General features: G+C 35.8%; 1 protein-coding gene across 4 annotated transcripts in view; it reads right to left on the reverse strand.

Annotated features, from left to right (window-relative positions):
• Window positions 1-4,867: 4,867 nt before the first annotated feature.
• KATNBL1 (katanin regulatory subunit B1 like 1) overlaps window positions 4,868-16,419 on the reverse strand; it is a 55,665-nt gene continuing 44,113 nt past the window's right edge. For all 4 annotated transcript variants that reach the window (XM_041744262.1, XM_041744263.1, XM_041744265.1 and 1 more), the window contains 7 exons: window positions 14,934-15,213; window positions 13,338-13,456; window positions 12,167-12,217; window positions 11,993-12,082; window positions 11,556-11,645; window positions 9,989-10,082; window positions 4,868-8,428 (listed from right to left, as the gene is read on the reverse strand). In XM_041744262.1, coding sequence (XP_041600196.1) covers window positions 8,396-8,428; window positions 9,989-10,082; window positions 11,556-11,645; window positions 11,993-12,082; window positions 12,167-12,217; window positions 13,338-13,456; window positions 14,934-15,213 — 757 coding nt within the window. In that variant the 3' untranslated portion in view covers window positions 4,868-8,395. The remainder of the gene's footprint in view (window positions 8,429-9,988; window positions 10,083-11,555; window positions 11,646-11,992; window positions 12,083-12,166; window positions 12,218-13,337; window positions 13,457-14,933; window positions 15,214-16,419) is intronic.

Raw genomic sequence — 16,419 nt, forward strand, 5'->3', positions numbered from 1 at the left:
GGCTAAATCACCAATAACTTTACAAATAATATGGAGAGTAAAGTTTTATTGCTATTCTTTAAAACAAACATTTAAATGGATATGAAAGTAAGCCAATGTAGTGTGACCCTAGAGTTGACAAAGACTAAGTTGTTTTACCGAGTTAGTATAAAAACATTCATATGCTATAGAAGAATTCAGTAAAAGTCATTAGTGCCTCCATTTGTAAGAAAACCTCCCTCCCTGCGGTGCCTGGGTGGCTCAGTGGGTTGAGCTGTCCCACTCTTGGGCTCAGCCCAGGTCATTATCTCATGGAGATGGAGCCAGCAGGGAGTCTGCTTGAGATTTTCTATATCCCTCTGTCCCTTCCCTCGTTCAAGTGGTCACAAGCTCTTTCTCAAATAAATCTTGAAAAAAAAGAGAAAATCCTCCTCCCCTCTTTATTCTATATAAAAATATAAAAATCTTTATTTATTAGCATAGACTAGTAGGTTGATGCTAGGCATAGGAGAATATTCATACTTTTCATACATATATGAGTGTTTATTTATAATTGTTAGCTTTACCTATCTCTGTTCCTATTATTCACCATTAGTTTTTCTCCATTTCTAGCATTACATGACTTCAGGATAGAATGCAATGATTTTTTTTTTTTAGTTATTGAGAGAGAGAATGCATGTGGGGAGGGGCAGAGGGAGAGGCAGACACCCCCCACCCCCAGCAGGGGAGCAGGGAGCCTGTCATGGGGCTGGATTCCAGGACCCTGAGATCATGACCTGGGCCCAAGACAGACTGATCCAGTGACCTCAGTGCCCCAGATTCTGTATTCTTAATTAAAAAGTAATCATGGCAGGGCATCTGGGTGGCTCAGTGGGTAAGCATCTGCCTGGGGCTCAGGTCAGGATCCTGGAGTCCTGGGATCAGGTCGTGGGGTCTTGGGATGGAGCTGGGTCAGGCTCTACGCTCAGCGGGGAGTTTGCTTGTCCCTCTTCCTCTGCCCCTTCCTCCCCCCACTGTTCTCTCTCTCTTTCAAATAAAATCTTAAAAAAAAAATAAAATGAATACAGAATCTAAGGAAAATTATTTAGGCAGAAAAGAAAATTATCCATCTAGAAGCACTTCATTAGATAGACCTTCTGTAAAAAATACATTGAGAGTCAAGTTATTAGAAATTGATTTATTCAGATAGAGCTGAATCTTAAAAATAAAATCTTAGTTCTATACTGACTTGATATTCATAGTATTGCTTAACATTATGAGTTTCAGAAATAAAGGGCAATCTAATTTAGAAAATTATGCTTGATGGCTAGAATACATCAGAATATAAATTGAAATTTTGTTCCTAATTACTTAAGATCATTTAAACACACTTATATGTTTCTTTTTCAAAATAGAGAAACTGTTTTTCCTTATAAGCACTCTTACTAGCATTTTTTAAAAATTAGGTAATAATTAGCAATGGTCAAAGAAAACAGAATCCTATATTAAGAATGCTCCAAAAGTAATTCTCAATTTTTTTTTTTTTTGGCTACTTCCAATTTCTCCACAGAAGTTAATAACTGCTCACAACATATAGCTTTACTAGGCAAAAAAGTTTTTCAGTTACCTTCAAGCTTTTCCAGTGTATGAAAGTAGGAAACAATATACCAAGTATCACTATGTAGAGTTTGAATTCAATTGCAATAAAAATACACATACACAAAAAAGAAAATCTGGAAGGAGACACATTAGTTCCTCTGGGTGGATGAGATTATGGATGATTTTCTTTTTATTAGTCTATTTTACAGGGGAAAAAAAGCCACTGTACCTCACATGATTCTCAATTATTTTAAGACAAAAACAAGAGAAACACAAAACACTGTGAAGAGATACCCTAAGTTTCAAGCAAATGTATGTTTTACATATTACATGAAAATACCTTCACTTTGCACTTTATAGATAGTCCCCCTCATACATGGATCCCATGTGAAGAGTAGACACTACACAATAGAAAAACAATTGCAACAACCTTTAAGAATCAAACACATTTTATTTTATTTTTTAAAAAGATTTTATTTATTCATTCATAGAGACACAGAGACAGAGGGAGAAGAAGGCTCCATGCAGAGAGCCTGATGCGGGACTCGATCCCGGGCCTCCAGGATCACGCCCGGGCCACAGGCGGCGCCAAACCGCTGAGCCACCGGGGCTGCCCTCAAACACATTCTAGCTAAGGTTTTTACCTGTTGTAGCATGAACATTTACAAACCAATTTCCTAAATCAAAAAAGTGAGAGAAGAAAACTGGATATTCTTATTCTAAAATTATTCATTTTTAGCTGCTGTCACAAACAGCTTTGGATTATTCAGTAACTTCCTCAATAACAACGTATGCCCAAAGATGCCAATCCTTGCATTATTCTGTAAGAATCGATGCCTACTGTTTGCCCGGCTTTGTGCTCAGTACAGGACACGTGACAGAACAGTCTGGGCCTCAGGGCGTTACCAACCTAGCCGGGACAACAGATGAACAGTTAGGAAACCCTGATAACAGTAGTGTTAGGACGACAGGGTCAAGAGGAGGGTGTGTGGCAGATGCCCCAAATGGTTTTAGGAGGTGTTTAACCTGCGTTTCAGTCGAGACCTGAAGGAAATGGTAAAAGGGTGAACTTGGGGAAGATTGTCCAGGCACACAAACCATTTGCGAAGGATGTTTTCAGCATTGCAGTTTTTGCAGTTTCCCAGAAATGGAAGGAAGTTCCTGCTAGTTGAAGCACTGGAAGAGAGGAGGAGGAGGACTCAACAGACTGTAGATCATACCGTTTATTCTAAGAGGCCCTAGGAAGTAAAATTTGTGCTTTATTGGCTATGCGAGGGCAGCTTGTGAGGAGGACTGCATAGAGAGGCAAGAACAATGCCAGAGCCCAGCAGGCGGCTGCTGGAATAACGTAGACTAAGGTCATAGGGAGAAGCGGAGAGACGGAAGATGAGAGAGACTAAGGGACGCGCACCAACAGGATCTGATGGCTAATTTGGAGATGATTCAGAGCTCCGTGGCTTGATCATTGCTGACATTAGGGCTATTCTGTGAGAATGGAAACCCAGGACCAGGATACTTTCCGTCCCTGGGGGTCGGGGGGGGGGGGGAGTGAGGGGTGAGTAGGGTTGGTGGAGGTGGAGAATGAGGTCAATTCTGGATATACTGAATTTAACGGGTCTACAAGATGTCCCAGTGGACGTTCTCAGTAGGCAACTGCAGATATAATTTATGAGCTAAGAGATTTAAGGCAAGATATTTCAGAATGATACATGTTCAATGTTTTCACAACCTTTAAAAAAAAATCCATGTCCATTTGATCCATCAAAAAACAGCCTCTCGTCCACCCCCAAAATGAGAACAATGAATGTAGACAGTACAGGAACCTATGGGAATAAACAATGTTTTCAGGGAACTGGTAGAGTGAGAAGAGGCCTTGAAACAGAACTTTGAATGCTGCCATCTAAGGGATAGGCAGAGAAGTCTTCAAAAGAAGGGACTGAGAAGTGAATTGGTTGTCCCCTCTACCAATTTCTGATCTAAGGAGAGGAAAAGGAATCTGGAAAGCTAAGGGCGAAAGATAGGTCCCTCCTAAACTTTCTGAGCTTTAGAATCTGCCTAAAAGTATCAGCCTTCATTTCTCCTGCCATTGTTGAGGCTAAAGTACAGTTATACAGAAGAGAACTGGTGAGTGTACTAAAAGCAAGTCAGGGGTGAATTAGGTCCTCACTCATCTCGTCAACTAATCGTACACAAAGGGCTAATGAAGTTTTTTTTCCTCTCTCTCTCTTTTTAAAATCAAAGTAAAAAAGTAAATGGACACCAAACCTCTCCTCCTGACTTCTGGAAGATGAGGTCCAATCCTAACTCAAGCTCCATGTTGCAGGTTTGGTTGATAAATAGTTAATTCTAGAAGCAAGTAATTCTGGCAATTCATGCTGTCATAACAGTCTTGGCTAGGTTCAGGACAATATATATATATATATATATATATATATATATATATATATATTTAGACAATATATATATATATATATTTAGACAATATATATATATATATTTAGACAATATATATATATATATATATATATATATATATATATATATATATATTTAGACCAGGATTATATATTATATATATAATCCTGGTCTAAATCTGAATGAAAGTACAGGACACTGTAAAGGATAAAAATCAATACTAGTTCAAGTGTATTTGGGGGCTGAATCCTCATCTAGACTCCTGGCATCTCTTATTTGAAAACTTTCTAATTCAGATAATGGTAATGCTGTTTATCAAAGCAATAATATATAACAAGCTTTGCTATGAAAAGCACTGGCAGCTCTGGGGCTGCCTTTTTTTTATAGAAGTCACTGTCTTTTGTGTTTTATGATTAATCACAGTCTATAAGAGAAAATACGGTGGTATATACTATGTTTCATTTGCACTTGATTTTTACTGACATTTGATTTTAGTAGATGCTGTTAAGTCAATGATCTTACCCAGAGAACGTTACAATGACTACAACATTTTATTTATTTATTTACTTATTTATTAAAGATTTTATTTATTTACTCATGAGAGACAGAGAGAGAGGAGCAGAGACACAGGCCGAGGGAGAAGCAGGCTCCATGCAGGGAGCCTGACGCGGGACTCGATCCGGGGTCTCCAGGATCACACCCTGGGCTGCAGGCGGCGCTAAACCGCTGCGCCACCGGGGCTACCCAATGGCTACAATATTTTAAATATTAAGTACAGCATTGGAAAATATATTCATTATACTGGGTATATAATACATAGTATTTTTTATTGTTATACCTATTGTCATAGCTACTGAATCAATCAAGCTATCTTGCAACTTAGAGGCATACAGTGTTTAGGGTTGAATTTTTTAATTCTATATTCTTGTTACAGAATAAAAAAGTAGTTGGTCACAAAGTTTTATGTCAATTTTCATAGTTAGAGTTAGAAATTAAGGGAGAATGAATACCAGCCAATGCCCAGCAATACTATTTTCATTTGAAGTAATCCAGAAAATAAAAATTCATATTGAAATATAAGTAGTGCATCCACATGGATCACTCCAGTTAAGTCAGTTCCTTGTGATTCTTTTTTTTTTCTTCTTCTTTAAATCAACAAAGGCAATTGACATTACCATCTTGCTCTTAAATAGGAAGATAACTGGGAGTGACTGCTAAAATATTAACTTAAATTTTGCTTTTCAAGCTCCTTGACTGATTTAAGTAGCTAAATATTTAAATATAATTTCTACTATCAGCATTTAATAGCTAATAATCCATTTCTCAAGTTATCCATTCATGTTAATTATACCAACAACTTGCCAAATACAGAAATGTTCTAAGTTTGTGAAAATTATTACTATTTCAAAAGCCAGAAATGTAGCCCTGAGTCCATATGACCATTTTTAAGACTAGGATATAACATGTATCAAGAATATTTAAGGGCATAAAGATTTCATTCCTCAGTAGCCCTTAGAGTTTAGTGCTGATATTGATTTCCCCAAGTAGATACAGTATTTATATCCAAATCCTCATATCTCAGGATTCAAGTAAATAATCTGCCAAATTACTTTTGAAATTACTGCCAAATGATTAATTTTAAAAGCCATCTGATAATGCTTGCTTCCTAATTTTTAACCCTTATCTGATCATGACCACTTATTACAATATTCATTCACTCTATCTCTAGTAGAAGCAAATTACTTGACTACAACCCTCTATCATCTCAATAAACTTCCTGTTCCTAGACCTGCAAAGTTAGCAAAGTCAAGTACAGAATACCTACGAGGGTAGAAGAGGTAGAAAGGCATAGAGATGTCGGGTAGTCCCTCAGTTCTGGATACTGCTCAGCAGCACAATAACAAATGAGTGATGACAGACAGTACTTGTTCTAATGTAGGTCAATATAACAGCCAAAATACTTTGGAAACACTTTCTTTGGCTCTTTCTGAAGATCAGATCAACACTGTTCTGATTAAATAGCATAAGAGGAGCTTAATAGCAACCAAAGTGTTCAACAGTATTTACTTACCTAACATCTCTTATCCAAAAATCTAAAAATAGCACTAAAAATAATACTAATCATAACTCAGTAACTGAGAAACGTAGGTACTAACATAAATTGTCATGGGGCCAAGAACAGAAATTAGGAGTTGTGTGGTACTGAATAGTATTTGTGAGCTAAAGACTCTACTGCCTCATATACCTCCGAGTATACTTTCCTTTAACAAACTCAAACTTAGACACAAGAACTCAGTGTTAATAGGATTTCACCTTTTCTTACTATGTTTTATTTGTATCTGATTTTTACTGAAATTTAATTTATTGAAATTTGATTTTTAAAAGATACTATTTAGAAAATGATCTTACTCAGAGAAAATTACAGTGACATAATATTGTAGATATTACATTAATACTATGTTTAAATATTAGATTAAAAGTCTATACTATCACAAATACCAATTATTTGAGTTGTTTATCCATTTGAGATGAAAGTTTTATGCTAAGCTATACACATCACCTTCCTTGTGACTAAGCTGAATTTGTGAGATATGTACCTAAGAGAAGTTGTAATCTGTAGCCATGAATAGTTCTGTGTATGTGTGTAAAGCTAATCAACCTATAAAAGGATTGAACTCCTGTCCTTAGCCTTATTAGCACCTGCTCCAACTGAGTTAACTGGTTCAAACTGTTAGATAAGACAGTGATAATTAAAGGAATAGGAACAAAGAAAGGTTATATTTCATCATCTTAAGGTTTCACAGAGATGACGCAGGTTGACAATTCAAATTCCCACCTTCTGAAAAACAACTTCTAAATAACTCAACTCTCAAATCACCAAAATGCCGTACTCTTAAATTATTCTAAAGACTTAAGAAAATAACCAATTATTAAAATTGATGCTCACTGTGAGGAATACATAGCTATATGAAATATAGGTACACAAAAAGTAAAGCTCAGTGACAAATGACATTTTTAAGGGAAAAAAGCTGGGATTCACATCAGTACTGGCTAACTGGATATATGCTAAAGATTTACATTCAAGTGCTTTTAGAATTATTGCAGAGAAATTACTAAAAATCTTTGCTCAGATACCTCTCAGGCTTATAAAGATGAGATGATGCACAAACTACCAAAAGTGGTATTTAAATCCCAATCACTTTCAAGATAAGATATACAGCTGTTAAGACATTCCAGAAGTGGGTGCACTGACACTAAAAATGGTATAAAAAAAAGGACCTCATATGGTCTGCTGGTATTTCATACCAACCACTGGAGGAGGTAGTAACGTAAAGGGCTGGAATTTAAAACAAGGTCAGCACTAACTGTAAACGTTTCTAAAGAACTGTATGTAATTCTTTAAAACATGAGTAGTGAAAAAGAATTGGAACTGATATAAAAGTAGAGTTAAATGAAGCAAAAATTAGAAATATTTAGTGAATTTACTCAAATGAAGAAAGCTTAAATGATACAGAACTGAAAATATTAGAAATCTACATACAATAAAAAGTGAATATAAATTAGCCAATTCCATGGACATTTCCAGTTAGCATTCACACAAATACATATTCACTTTTTTCTTTTTATATAGGAATAACACATACATACATGACAATGATTCTGACAAAAAAAAATCAAAGATACTAGAAATATTCTCAAGTGTTAAAAATGGTATGGAATAAGTTTTAACAACAATGTTCTACATGAATGGAAACCCTTGATTTGATTCCATGATTTTATCATGCCAGAAGCATGGCTGGTTTTAATTTTTTTAAACAGATATTGGTACACATTGGCTTATTAATAATTAAGGCTTTTTGTATACACAGTGTCTCAGTGTGGACAAATTTTTAGTATTGATTATTTGCTATGACATTTAAACTTGCAAAGTCTTTTCAAAATAAGAAAATAGCTGCACACATTTAAGTGTTTTCTTATAAAACACAATCTTCAAAAAGTCACTATGATTGGTCTTTGTGATTCCTAGTAATAAGTCCTGTCTTCTGTTTGACACAGTATAAATTATATTCTTAAACAGGATTGCATTAAGACCCAGTAGTTCTTTTTTTTTTTTTTAAGACCCAGTAGTTCTTAAAACAATGTTACCAAATAATTATATAAATCCCAAATGCAGCAAAGGTGAACCATCCTCATAGTGCACTTTCACCTCACTGAAGTTGAAGCTGCTCCTTTTGGATATTTTCCCACTTCAATGTGAAGCAGATTGTTAGGGTTTCATTAGTGGTTTCATATGCGGCTTTTTAAAGAAAAAAAAAGTTTTTATTTCTTCCACAGTTCACAGTTCTCAGATGAAAATTCTTTTTGGAAAGCTCAGTCTAGGGATGTTTTGAATTATCAAATGCTCTTTAATAGACGGATTCTCTCAATGCAACTGTAATAAATAAGCGTCTACATCCTTAGAAAACAAAACAAAAACATTTCATTAGCTGGTACGGCAAATACACAGATGCACACCCCATTTTCCTCTCCCTTTTTGTCACTTGACTTGCTTTTGCTTTCTTTTGTGACCTTCTGAGGGTAAAAAATGTGTCTTACTGAATTAAGCTGCATTTTGTTTAGCCAGGGTCTGGCTAAAAGCATACAGCACATTCTCAATAAATGTTTAAGTGTTGAGTGAATGCTCTGGTTCCTGTGATCAAACAACTCTGCTTTTATAGTGAAGCAAGATCATGAAATCACTTCCAGCAATTCCTGCAGTGTTATATAAACTCTAGGCCAGCTTGATGACACAGCCTTTCTGATTTCTACCCTGGAAAAAATTAACAATTGAGGGTTTAACACTGTAAAAGAGGTTTTTATCCCAGTTAAAGGAACTTCACAGAACTTGTAATCATTCACTATTCTATTCAATAATAAATATAGTATCTTAAGGTCAAGTCACAAATAAAGCTTCTCTGGATAAAAAATTGCAATTGAAAACAAATTTCTAAGGAAACAATATTTTTTCAGTACTAACAAGAATGCAAGGTGCCTCCAGAATGAGGTGATATATGATGCATGCTCTATATCCATTTTCTATCAAATTTTATTTTCTTTTCCCTCCCATTATTGAAAGAACAAATTAAAACAACAACAAAGCACTGGGAAATTGATTTTATGACATTTTCATAAGAATTCTACAAAGTAAAAAAAAAAAAAAAAAAAAAAGAATTCTACAAAGTAAAATTACACACACTTATAACACACTTGATACATCATTTTGCTTCTTTTCTTGAAGGTATACAAGTAGAATATCGCAACTAAGCCCATAACATAATTATCTCTTACTTAGAATACTGTGTTTTTAAACTAAAGAATGCTTGTATATTTGTAATTAATGCCCATTTATGCCCAGTAAACAGTTGCAAATATTTGTTAACAGTGATTTTTTCCCCCTGAAATTATATTTTAACTACCAATGTTTTCTGGAGTTTAAATATTTTTTTTTTTTTGGAGTTTAAATATTAAAATCCAAATTAGCAATGTGCATTTTCCTTTAAGATATAAGAAAATAAAGAATAATGTCAAATTTGTACTGTGATTTGAACATTTACTTTCCCAAAAGCATGACATTAGCAAAAACCAAGTAAGAATTAATACCCTGAAACCACTTGATCAGGTTCCTCATCCCCTCGCTTCCTGAGTGTCCCTATCTTTTCAAATGTCTTCCTAACCTAACTAGTTCTCTAATGGAACTAGTTCATTAAATTCCCTCTAGCACATCATTTCCATAGCTATATCTGAAACATATTCAATGGCTAATTCCTGTTTTCCTTGCAAAAGTCATATTCATACCCAGAGGACCTTAAGCATTTGTAAATATGAAACTGACTTTAGGCCTTATTAGAATAATACTATATTGGATATTTGAAAGACTTCCTTTATGGATGTATAATACCAACATATTATTTCTTATATTTAATTAAGCTTAAATAGAGATTTTAAGCTTAACTTTTTAAGCTTAAATATAGATTACCTTGGCTATATTACCAGTGTATCCTGGAACCAAAGTAAGATGGTTTTCCTGTTCCCATAATCCACTTAATTGTTGTTTTAAAATCTGAATATTTCTATGAGAAAAAAAGAAAAAAAATGCAAATATAAGAATACGAACATAGTAAATACACTTAATGAACAGTTTTTAAAATTTCAAGTATTTATCAGGAGAATTGTACCACTTGAAATCAAGGAGCTCGCTATTTATTTATTTATTTATTTTCAAGGAGCTCTTTAAAATAATATTTGCAAATCATGGAAATGATTTAAATGATTTACTTATTTGTTAAAGCAGGAAAGAAAACCAGGCATTTGGAGCATTTGGGCAACCTGGTCTTGGGTTGAAGTGGGAAATTTTTGAGAGCCTAGAGAGAAAATCTTTAAGAAGATTGTTGGGAGCGACACCTGGGCGGTTCAGTGGTTGAGCATCTGCCTTCAACCCAGGGCATGAACCATGGGGTCCTGGGATTGAGTCCTACATCAGGCTCCCAGCAGGAAGCCTGCTTTTCCCTCTGCCTGTGTCTCTGCATCTCTCATGAATAAATAAATAAAATCTTAAAAAAAAAAAAAGAAGATTGTTGGGAGATAATTTTTGGCAGCTTCATGATAATCTTGCTCATTTGGTAGAATGCCCATACATTTTTAGATCAAGGCGATACTCAAATTATGATGATTATAATACAGTTTTTAGAATTACAATCATCCACATTGGATTCTCAGGTTAATGTCTAGGTAGTCAAAAGACTTATAGGTTGCAGGATGCTTCCATCCCTGTGCCTCAATACTTAGTCCACCAGAAGCCATCTCTTTTTTTCTCCTTTACTCACTGTAACAGATATGAGGGTTAAACAACTACTGTGCTTTTTCCCTCCTAAAATGAAGTGTAAGGTTCTGTCAGAAAAAGAGAGGGGATTACTGGACTTTGGAATTCAACTTACATGTATAATTTTCACATGTGAACACTATTCCAATTTAATATTTCTCCTAAGATAAAGAAAATCAGTTATTATTTAATGATAATAATGGAATAGAGTTATTACCTAGTTTATTTTCATTTTTATTTTTTAAAGATTTTATTTATTTATTCATGATAGACAGAGAGAGAGAGAGAGGCAGAGACAAAGGCAGAGGGAGAAGCAAGCTCCATGCCGGGAGCCTGACGTGGGACTCGATCCCGGGACTCCAGGATAGAGCCCTGGGCCAAAGGCAGGTGCTAAACTGCTGAGCCACCCAGGGATCCCCTTATTACCTAGTTTAACCAAATGGCTTTTCCTTTTTTCTTTTTTTCAAATATTTTATTTATTTATTCATGAGAGACACACACAGAGAGAGAGAGAGAGAGAGAGAGAGAGAGAGAGGCAGAGACACAGGCAGAGGGAGAAGCAGGCTCCACACAGGGAGCCTGACATGGGACTTGATCCCAGGTCTCCAGGATCACACCCCGGGCTGAAGGCGGCGCTAAACCACTGACCTACCCGGGCTGCCCTCAAATGGCTTTTCTGAAAAAAATTTTATTAGATTGAGTTTCTCTTTAAAGATATACTCACCCATCATTTATAATTTCTGTTTTGGATGATAGTTCTGACCACCACCTTTTTATGACTGCTTGAAGCCAGTTTAAGCCAACTATTATATATCTGAAATGACATTAGGTTACAAAATTCAAGTGTTTTCATACAAGACTTTACAAAAAAGGATACAAACTCTGCCCCCACTTCAAAAAGCAGACACACTGATCTTTCCCCTTAAAAAAGAATTTTTTTTTACTACTTTCAAAGCTCTAATTTATGTAAGTTGTTTACAGATGCTTTTGTAATTATTCTTTACTCATTTCATATTCTTTTCTTAATTGGACTATACATAAGCTCCTTGAAAACAGAAACCATTCATATCTCATGGAGTTCAATCTATCGCTATACACTCACAAGAAACAAAATCAAGGATGTTGAAAGAGAAAAATCAACTGAGTCACATTAGCACTTACTCTTCAAATCTGCTCTTAAGTAGGGACTTTACTAGAGGCAACAAATCTACACAGCAGCCAAGTGAGATGTATTGTTTTTCTTCCTGTAAACTAAAACAAATACTAAGTTGTAAAAATATGAACAAGGCATTTGTCCTCCTTTAAACTTACTTTTTTCTGAAAAATATTTTTTACCTATTGGTGAGCACAGGAAGGCAATCCACAACAACTCCAAGGTCTTCTATCCTGTGGGTACAAAACTGCTTAGAGAGCTGATTTCCTTATTTATAACCTGCACATTACTTTTGAGAAATCTACTCATTGAACAAATAACCTGAGTCTCTATGATGAGCCAGGTGTTGGGGATACAGCAGTAAACAAAGAGAGCGTTTGTATTTCAGAGCGTGTGTGGGGATGGTGTGTGGAAGAAGGCAGAGACAGATAACAAATAAGTAAAATATATAGAGCATGTGGATGGTAGTAAGTGCTACGGAAAAAAAAAAAGGACAGAGAGTGAATAAATATGTATTTTGAAATAAGGTGGTCAGGGAAGGCCTAAGATAATGCTTGAGAAACGGGGCATCTGGGTGGCTCAGGAGGGTAAGCATGACTCTTGCTTTTGGTTCAGGTCATCATCATCTCAGGAACATGAGATCTGGTCCCTGTGGGCTCTGTGCTCTGAGCCCGGAGACTGCTTAAGAATCTTTCTCTCCCTCTCTCTCTCCCTCTCTCTCTCCCTCTGCCTGCCACCGCTTCCGCCACTCCCCCCATGTGCCCACATACTCCTCGCCCTCTATCTCTCTAGGAAAAAAAATGTTTGAGAAGAGACTTGAATATACTGAGGAAGGCCATGCTTAAAATTTTCACTCAAAGGGGATTTTTAAAAGGTTACTTTCCCCAACCTGATATTTCTTAGTTTTATTTTTTTTAATTTTTATTTATTTATGATAGTCACAGAGAGAGAGAGAGAGAGAGAGAGAGGAGAGGCAGAGACACAGGCAGAGGGAGAAGCAGGCTCCATGCACCGGGAGCGCGACGTGGGATTTGATCCCGGGTCTCCAGGATCGTGCCCTGGGCCAAAGGCAGGCGCTAAACCGCTGCGCCACCCAGGGATCCCTATTTCTTAGTTTTATATATAAGAATCTTAGAAAAGGTAATAGCTTTGTTCAATATGATGAAACAGATGCTTTCCTGTATTTTGGTTACTCAGAGACTAGTGATAAATATAATTTAGGCTATACTGTTGTAAATGAAGCCAAATATAGGAAATTTAAAATACCAGTATAACATAAAAAAGAAGAGGCACTTCAACATAAAACACTGGAAATTACTTTATTAATTTATCAAGCTTGGAGGTCACACTTACCTCACCAAATAAGCTACAAGTTCACTTATACTTCTCTTTCTCCAGAATGTTAAAGCTACATTCAATCTCAAATTCCTGCTGAACAAAACCTGTGCCATCGTTTCATGATCCTGAGAAACCTGAAAGGCAGTAATCTAATTTGTTAAAAAGCACTCTGAAAGCATGAAATCATTTTTTCCAATTAAATTATTCTGGTAGACATATTTTATAATTATGCAGAGGTGACTCCTTTTACTGACCCCAAAAATGGAACGTTGCAGTTGAACATGGTAAACAAATGATCTGAATAAATTTAGGATGTTTATTTTTTATCAATACTTTTAATTTGCTACCATTTTTAAAAATCTCAATAATTTGCAAAGCAAATTATTTTTAGTTCACCTATAAACCTAGGATTTAATTTATTATATGGATTAAAGGAAAAGATAAATATATACAGGATAGTCATTATCAACTGAGTAACATGGGAAGGAAACAATAAAAATTCAGTTCTGCAACCAGCATTTAAATTTATTCACTCGGGACACCTAGGTGGCTCAGCGGTTGAGCAGATGAGCATCTGCCTTTGGCTCAGGTCATCATCCTGGAGTCCTAGGATTGAGTCCCATATCGGGCGCCTTGCGGGGAGCCTGCTTCTCCCTCTGCCTGTGTCTCTGCCTCTCTCTTGGAAAATGTTTTCCAAGGTATCATGCCAGAGAGAAATAATACTAAGTTTACTGAATCATAGCAAAAGAAATTAATGTTATGTATCCATTAAAAAATTGTGGAAGCATTTAATTATATGGAAAAAAAATCCAAATTTGTTAAACATAAAAATCAAGTAAGCAAACATGTACAATATGATAAAAATAGATACATTAAAAATTTGATACTGTTATTTCTAAATGTTGAGATTATGACTAATTTTTTCCTTGGGGTTTAGTTTCTACAACATATACAATAAACATGTAATAATTATTATAAACTCATATTTATAAACTTAACTATTCCTTCAAATGACCATTTTTTTAAAAAACCTGTTTTTGAGGTGTTGTATCATAAATCCCTCCCATTGAAAGTATGTAATACAATTTTTAATAAATTTACAGAATTAAACAACCATCATTACAATCCAGTTTTAGAGTATTTCTTATTACCCATACCCACCCCGCCCCTCAATTCCCCTGAGCCTGTTCAAACAATTACTTTCACCCGAGTTAAAAGAGCAGCAAACCTCAGCAGGTTTGTTTGCCTGAATGAAGCTTCCAGTGGCAAGTCTGAGAGCCAAGCAAAACGTTCCTGGTAACTAGCTTTGGTGGTCTAGGTTTTAGGCAAGATTTCTTCTTTTCCTTTCCTTTAAATTCTCTGCTGCCTAACTTGCCATTCTGAATATTTAATGCAGCTTATCAACCATTTCATTCCATTTCAGATATCGCTAACTTAGGGAAATGGAGTAACTACTGATTCAAATTTGGTTAATCTAGAAAACTGTCTCAGGGAGTTATAATCACTCAGTCTGAATTCAACAGGCAATGGATGACTCTGCTAGCAGAATATGACAAATAAAAATACGAATAGTGCAATAGGAACAAAGTTAAGCTCATTTAAATAACTTACCTCAGAAAAAAACCCACTATATTTTGATGATGGGCTTTCTGTCTGTGAAGAACCAGCATCACTGGAGTTAACCAAATATGTTCGACTATCGTGGTGTAATTTTTCAGGCAGGTGGCCTGCACAAGCTAGTTCATTTTCTTTATTTGCCATGTCACAGCCCCCACTTCTAGGGGACTGTTTTTTTCTGTAACAAGGATTTGGAAAAGGATGATGCACTTTCTTTCTGCGATAGATCACCTTGCGTAGTTTATCTGGGCTTTTCACAGCTTGTCCAACTGTTCTGTAAGAATTGATTTGTTTAAATGAAAAAGAACATGAAAACTGTTACAACTTTTTAAGCAGAAAGATTTAATAGGCCACATTTTGTGATCACAATTCACTAAAATTAGAAGAGAATTTTTTTTTAAGATTTTATTTATTTATTCATGAGACACACACACACAGAGGCAGAGACACAGGCAAAAGGAGAAGCAGGCTCCCTGTGGGGACCCTGATGGTGGAACTCGATCCCAGGACCCCGGGGTCACAACCTGAGCCGAAGGCAGACGCTCAACCGCTGAGCCCCCCAGGCGTCCCAGAAGTAAAGAGAATTTAAAAACTCTTAATTCTTAGATCAAAGTGGAAAGTAAAAGGGAAAAAATTACAAACCATTTGGAAAGCAATGAAAAGGATACTTTATACCAAATGAAACTAAAGAGGCATAATAAGTAGATGCTTTAAAAAAGAAATAGGGCGGGGATCCCTGGGTGGCTCAGTGGTTTAGCACCTGCCTTTGGTCCAGGGCATGATCCTGGATTCCCGGGATCGAGTCCTGCGTCATGCTCTGGCTCCTCTGCCTGTGTCTCTGCATCTCTCTCTCTCTCTGTCTCTTGTGAATAAATAAATAAATCTTAAAAAAAAAAAAAAAAAAAAAAAAGGAAATAGGAAATAGAAGTTTGAATTGTGAAAATCTGAATATATATGTAAAGATTTTTTATTTATTCATTTGAGAGAGACAGAGAGAGGGAGGGAGAACATGAGCAGAGGGGAGGGTTAGAGGGAGAGGGAGAAGCAGACTACCCACTGAGTAGTTTGCTTGACTTGGGGCTGGATCCCAGACTCTGGGATCATGACTTGAGCCAAAAGTAGATGCTTAAGTAACTGAGCCACCCCGGGGCCCCCAAAATACTTATTTTGATTAAAATTAAGTATATTTAATTTGTTTAAGTATGATAAAACACAACAGAGCAAACCTTTCATATGGTGATTCTCAAATATTCTGGTCTCAAAATGCCTTGCAAATCTTAAAAATTATTGAGGTTTCAAAAGAATTCTTTTATGTGGGAAATATCTACTGATATTTACTATATCAGACACTGAAACTGAGGAAACTTATTGATTCACTTAAGAAATAATAAGCTCATTACATATTAACATAGAATATTTTACCAAAAAATCTGTCTTCCAAAACAAAATATAGCGAGAAGAATGGCACTGTTTTTTACAT

The sequence above is a fragment of the Vulpes lagopus genome, chromosome 2 (assembly GCF_018345385.1).
Source record: "Vulpes lagopus strain Blue_001 chromosome 2, ASM1834538v1, whole genome shotgun sequence".
Taxonomy (NCBI): Eukaryota; Metazoa; Chordata; class Mammalia; order Carnivora; family Canidae; genus Vulpes; species Vulpes lagopus.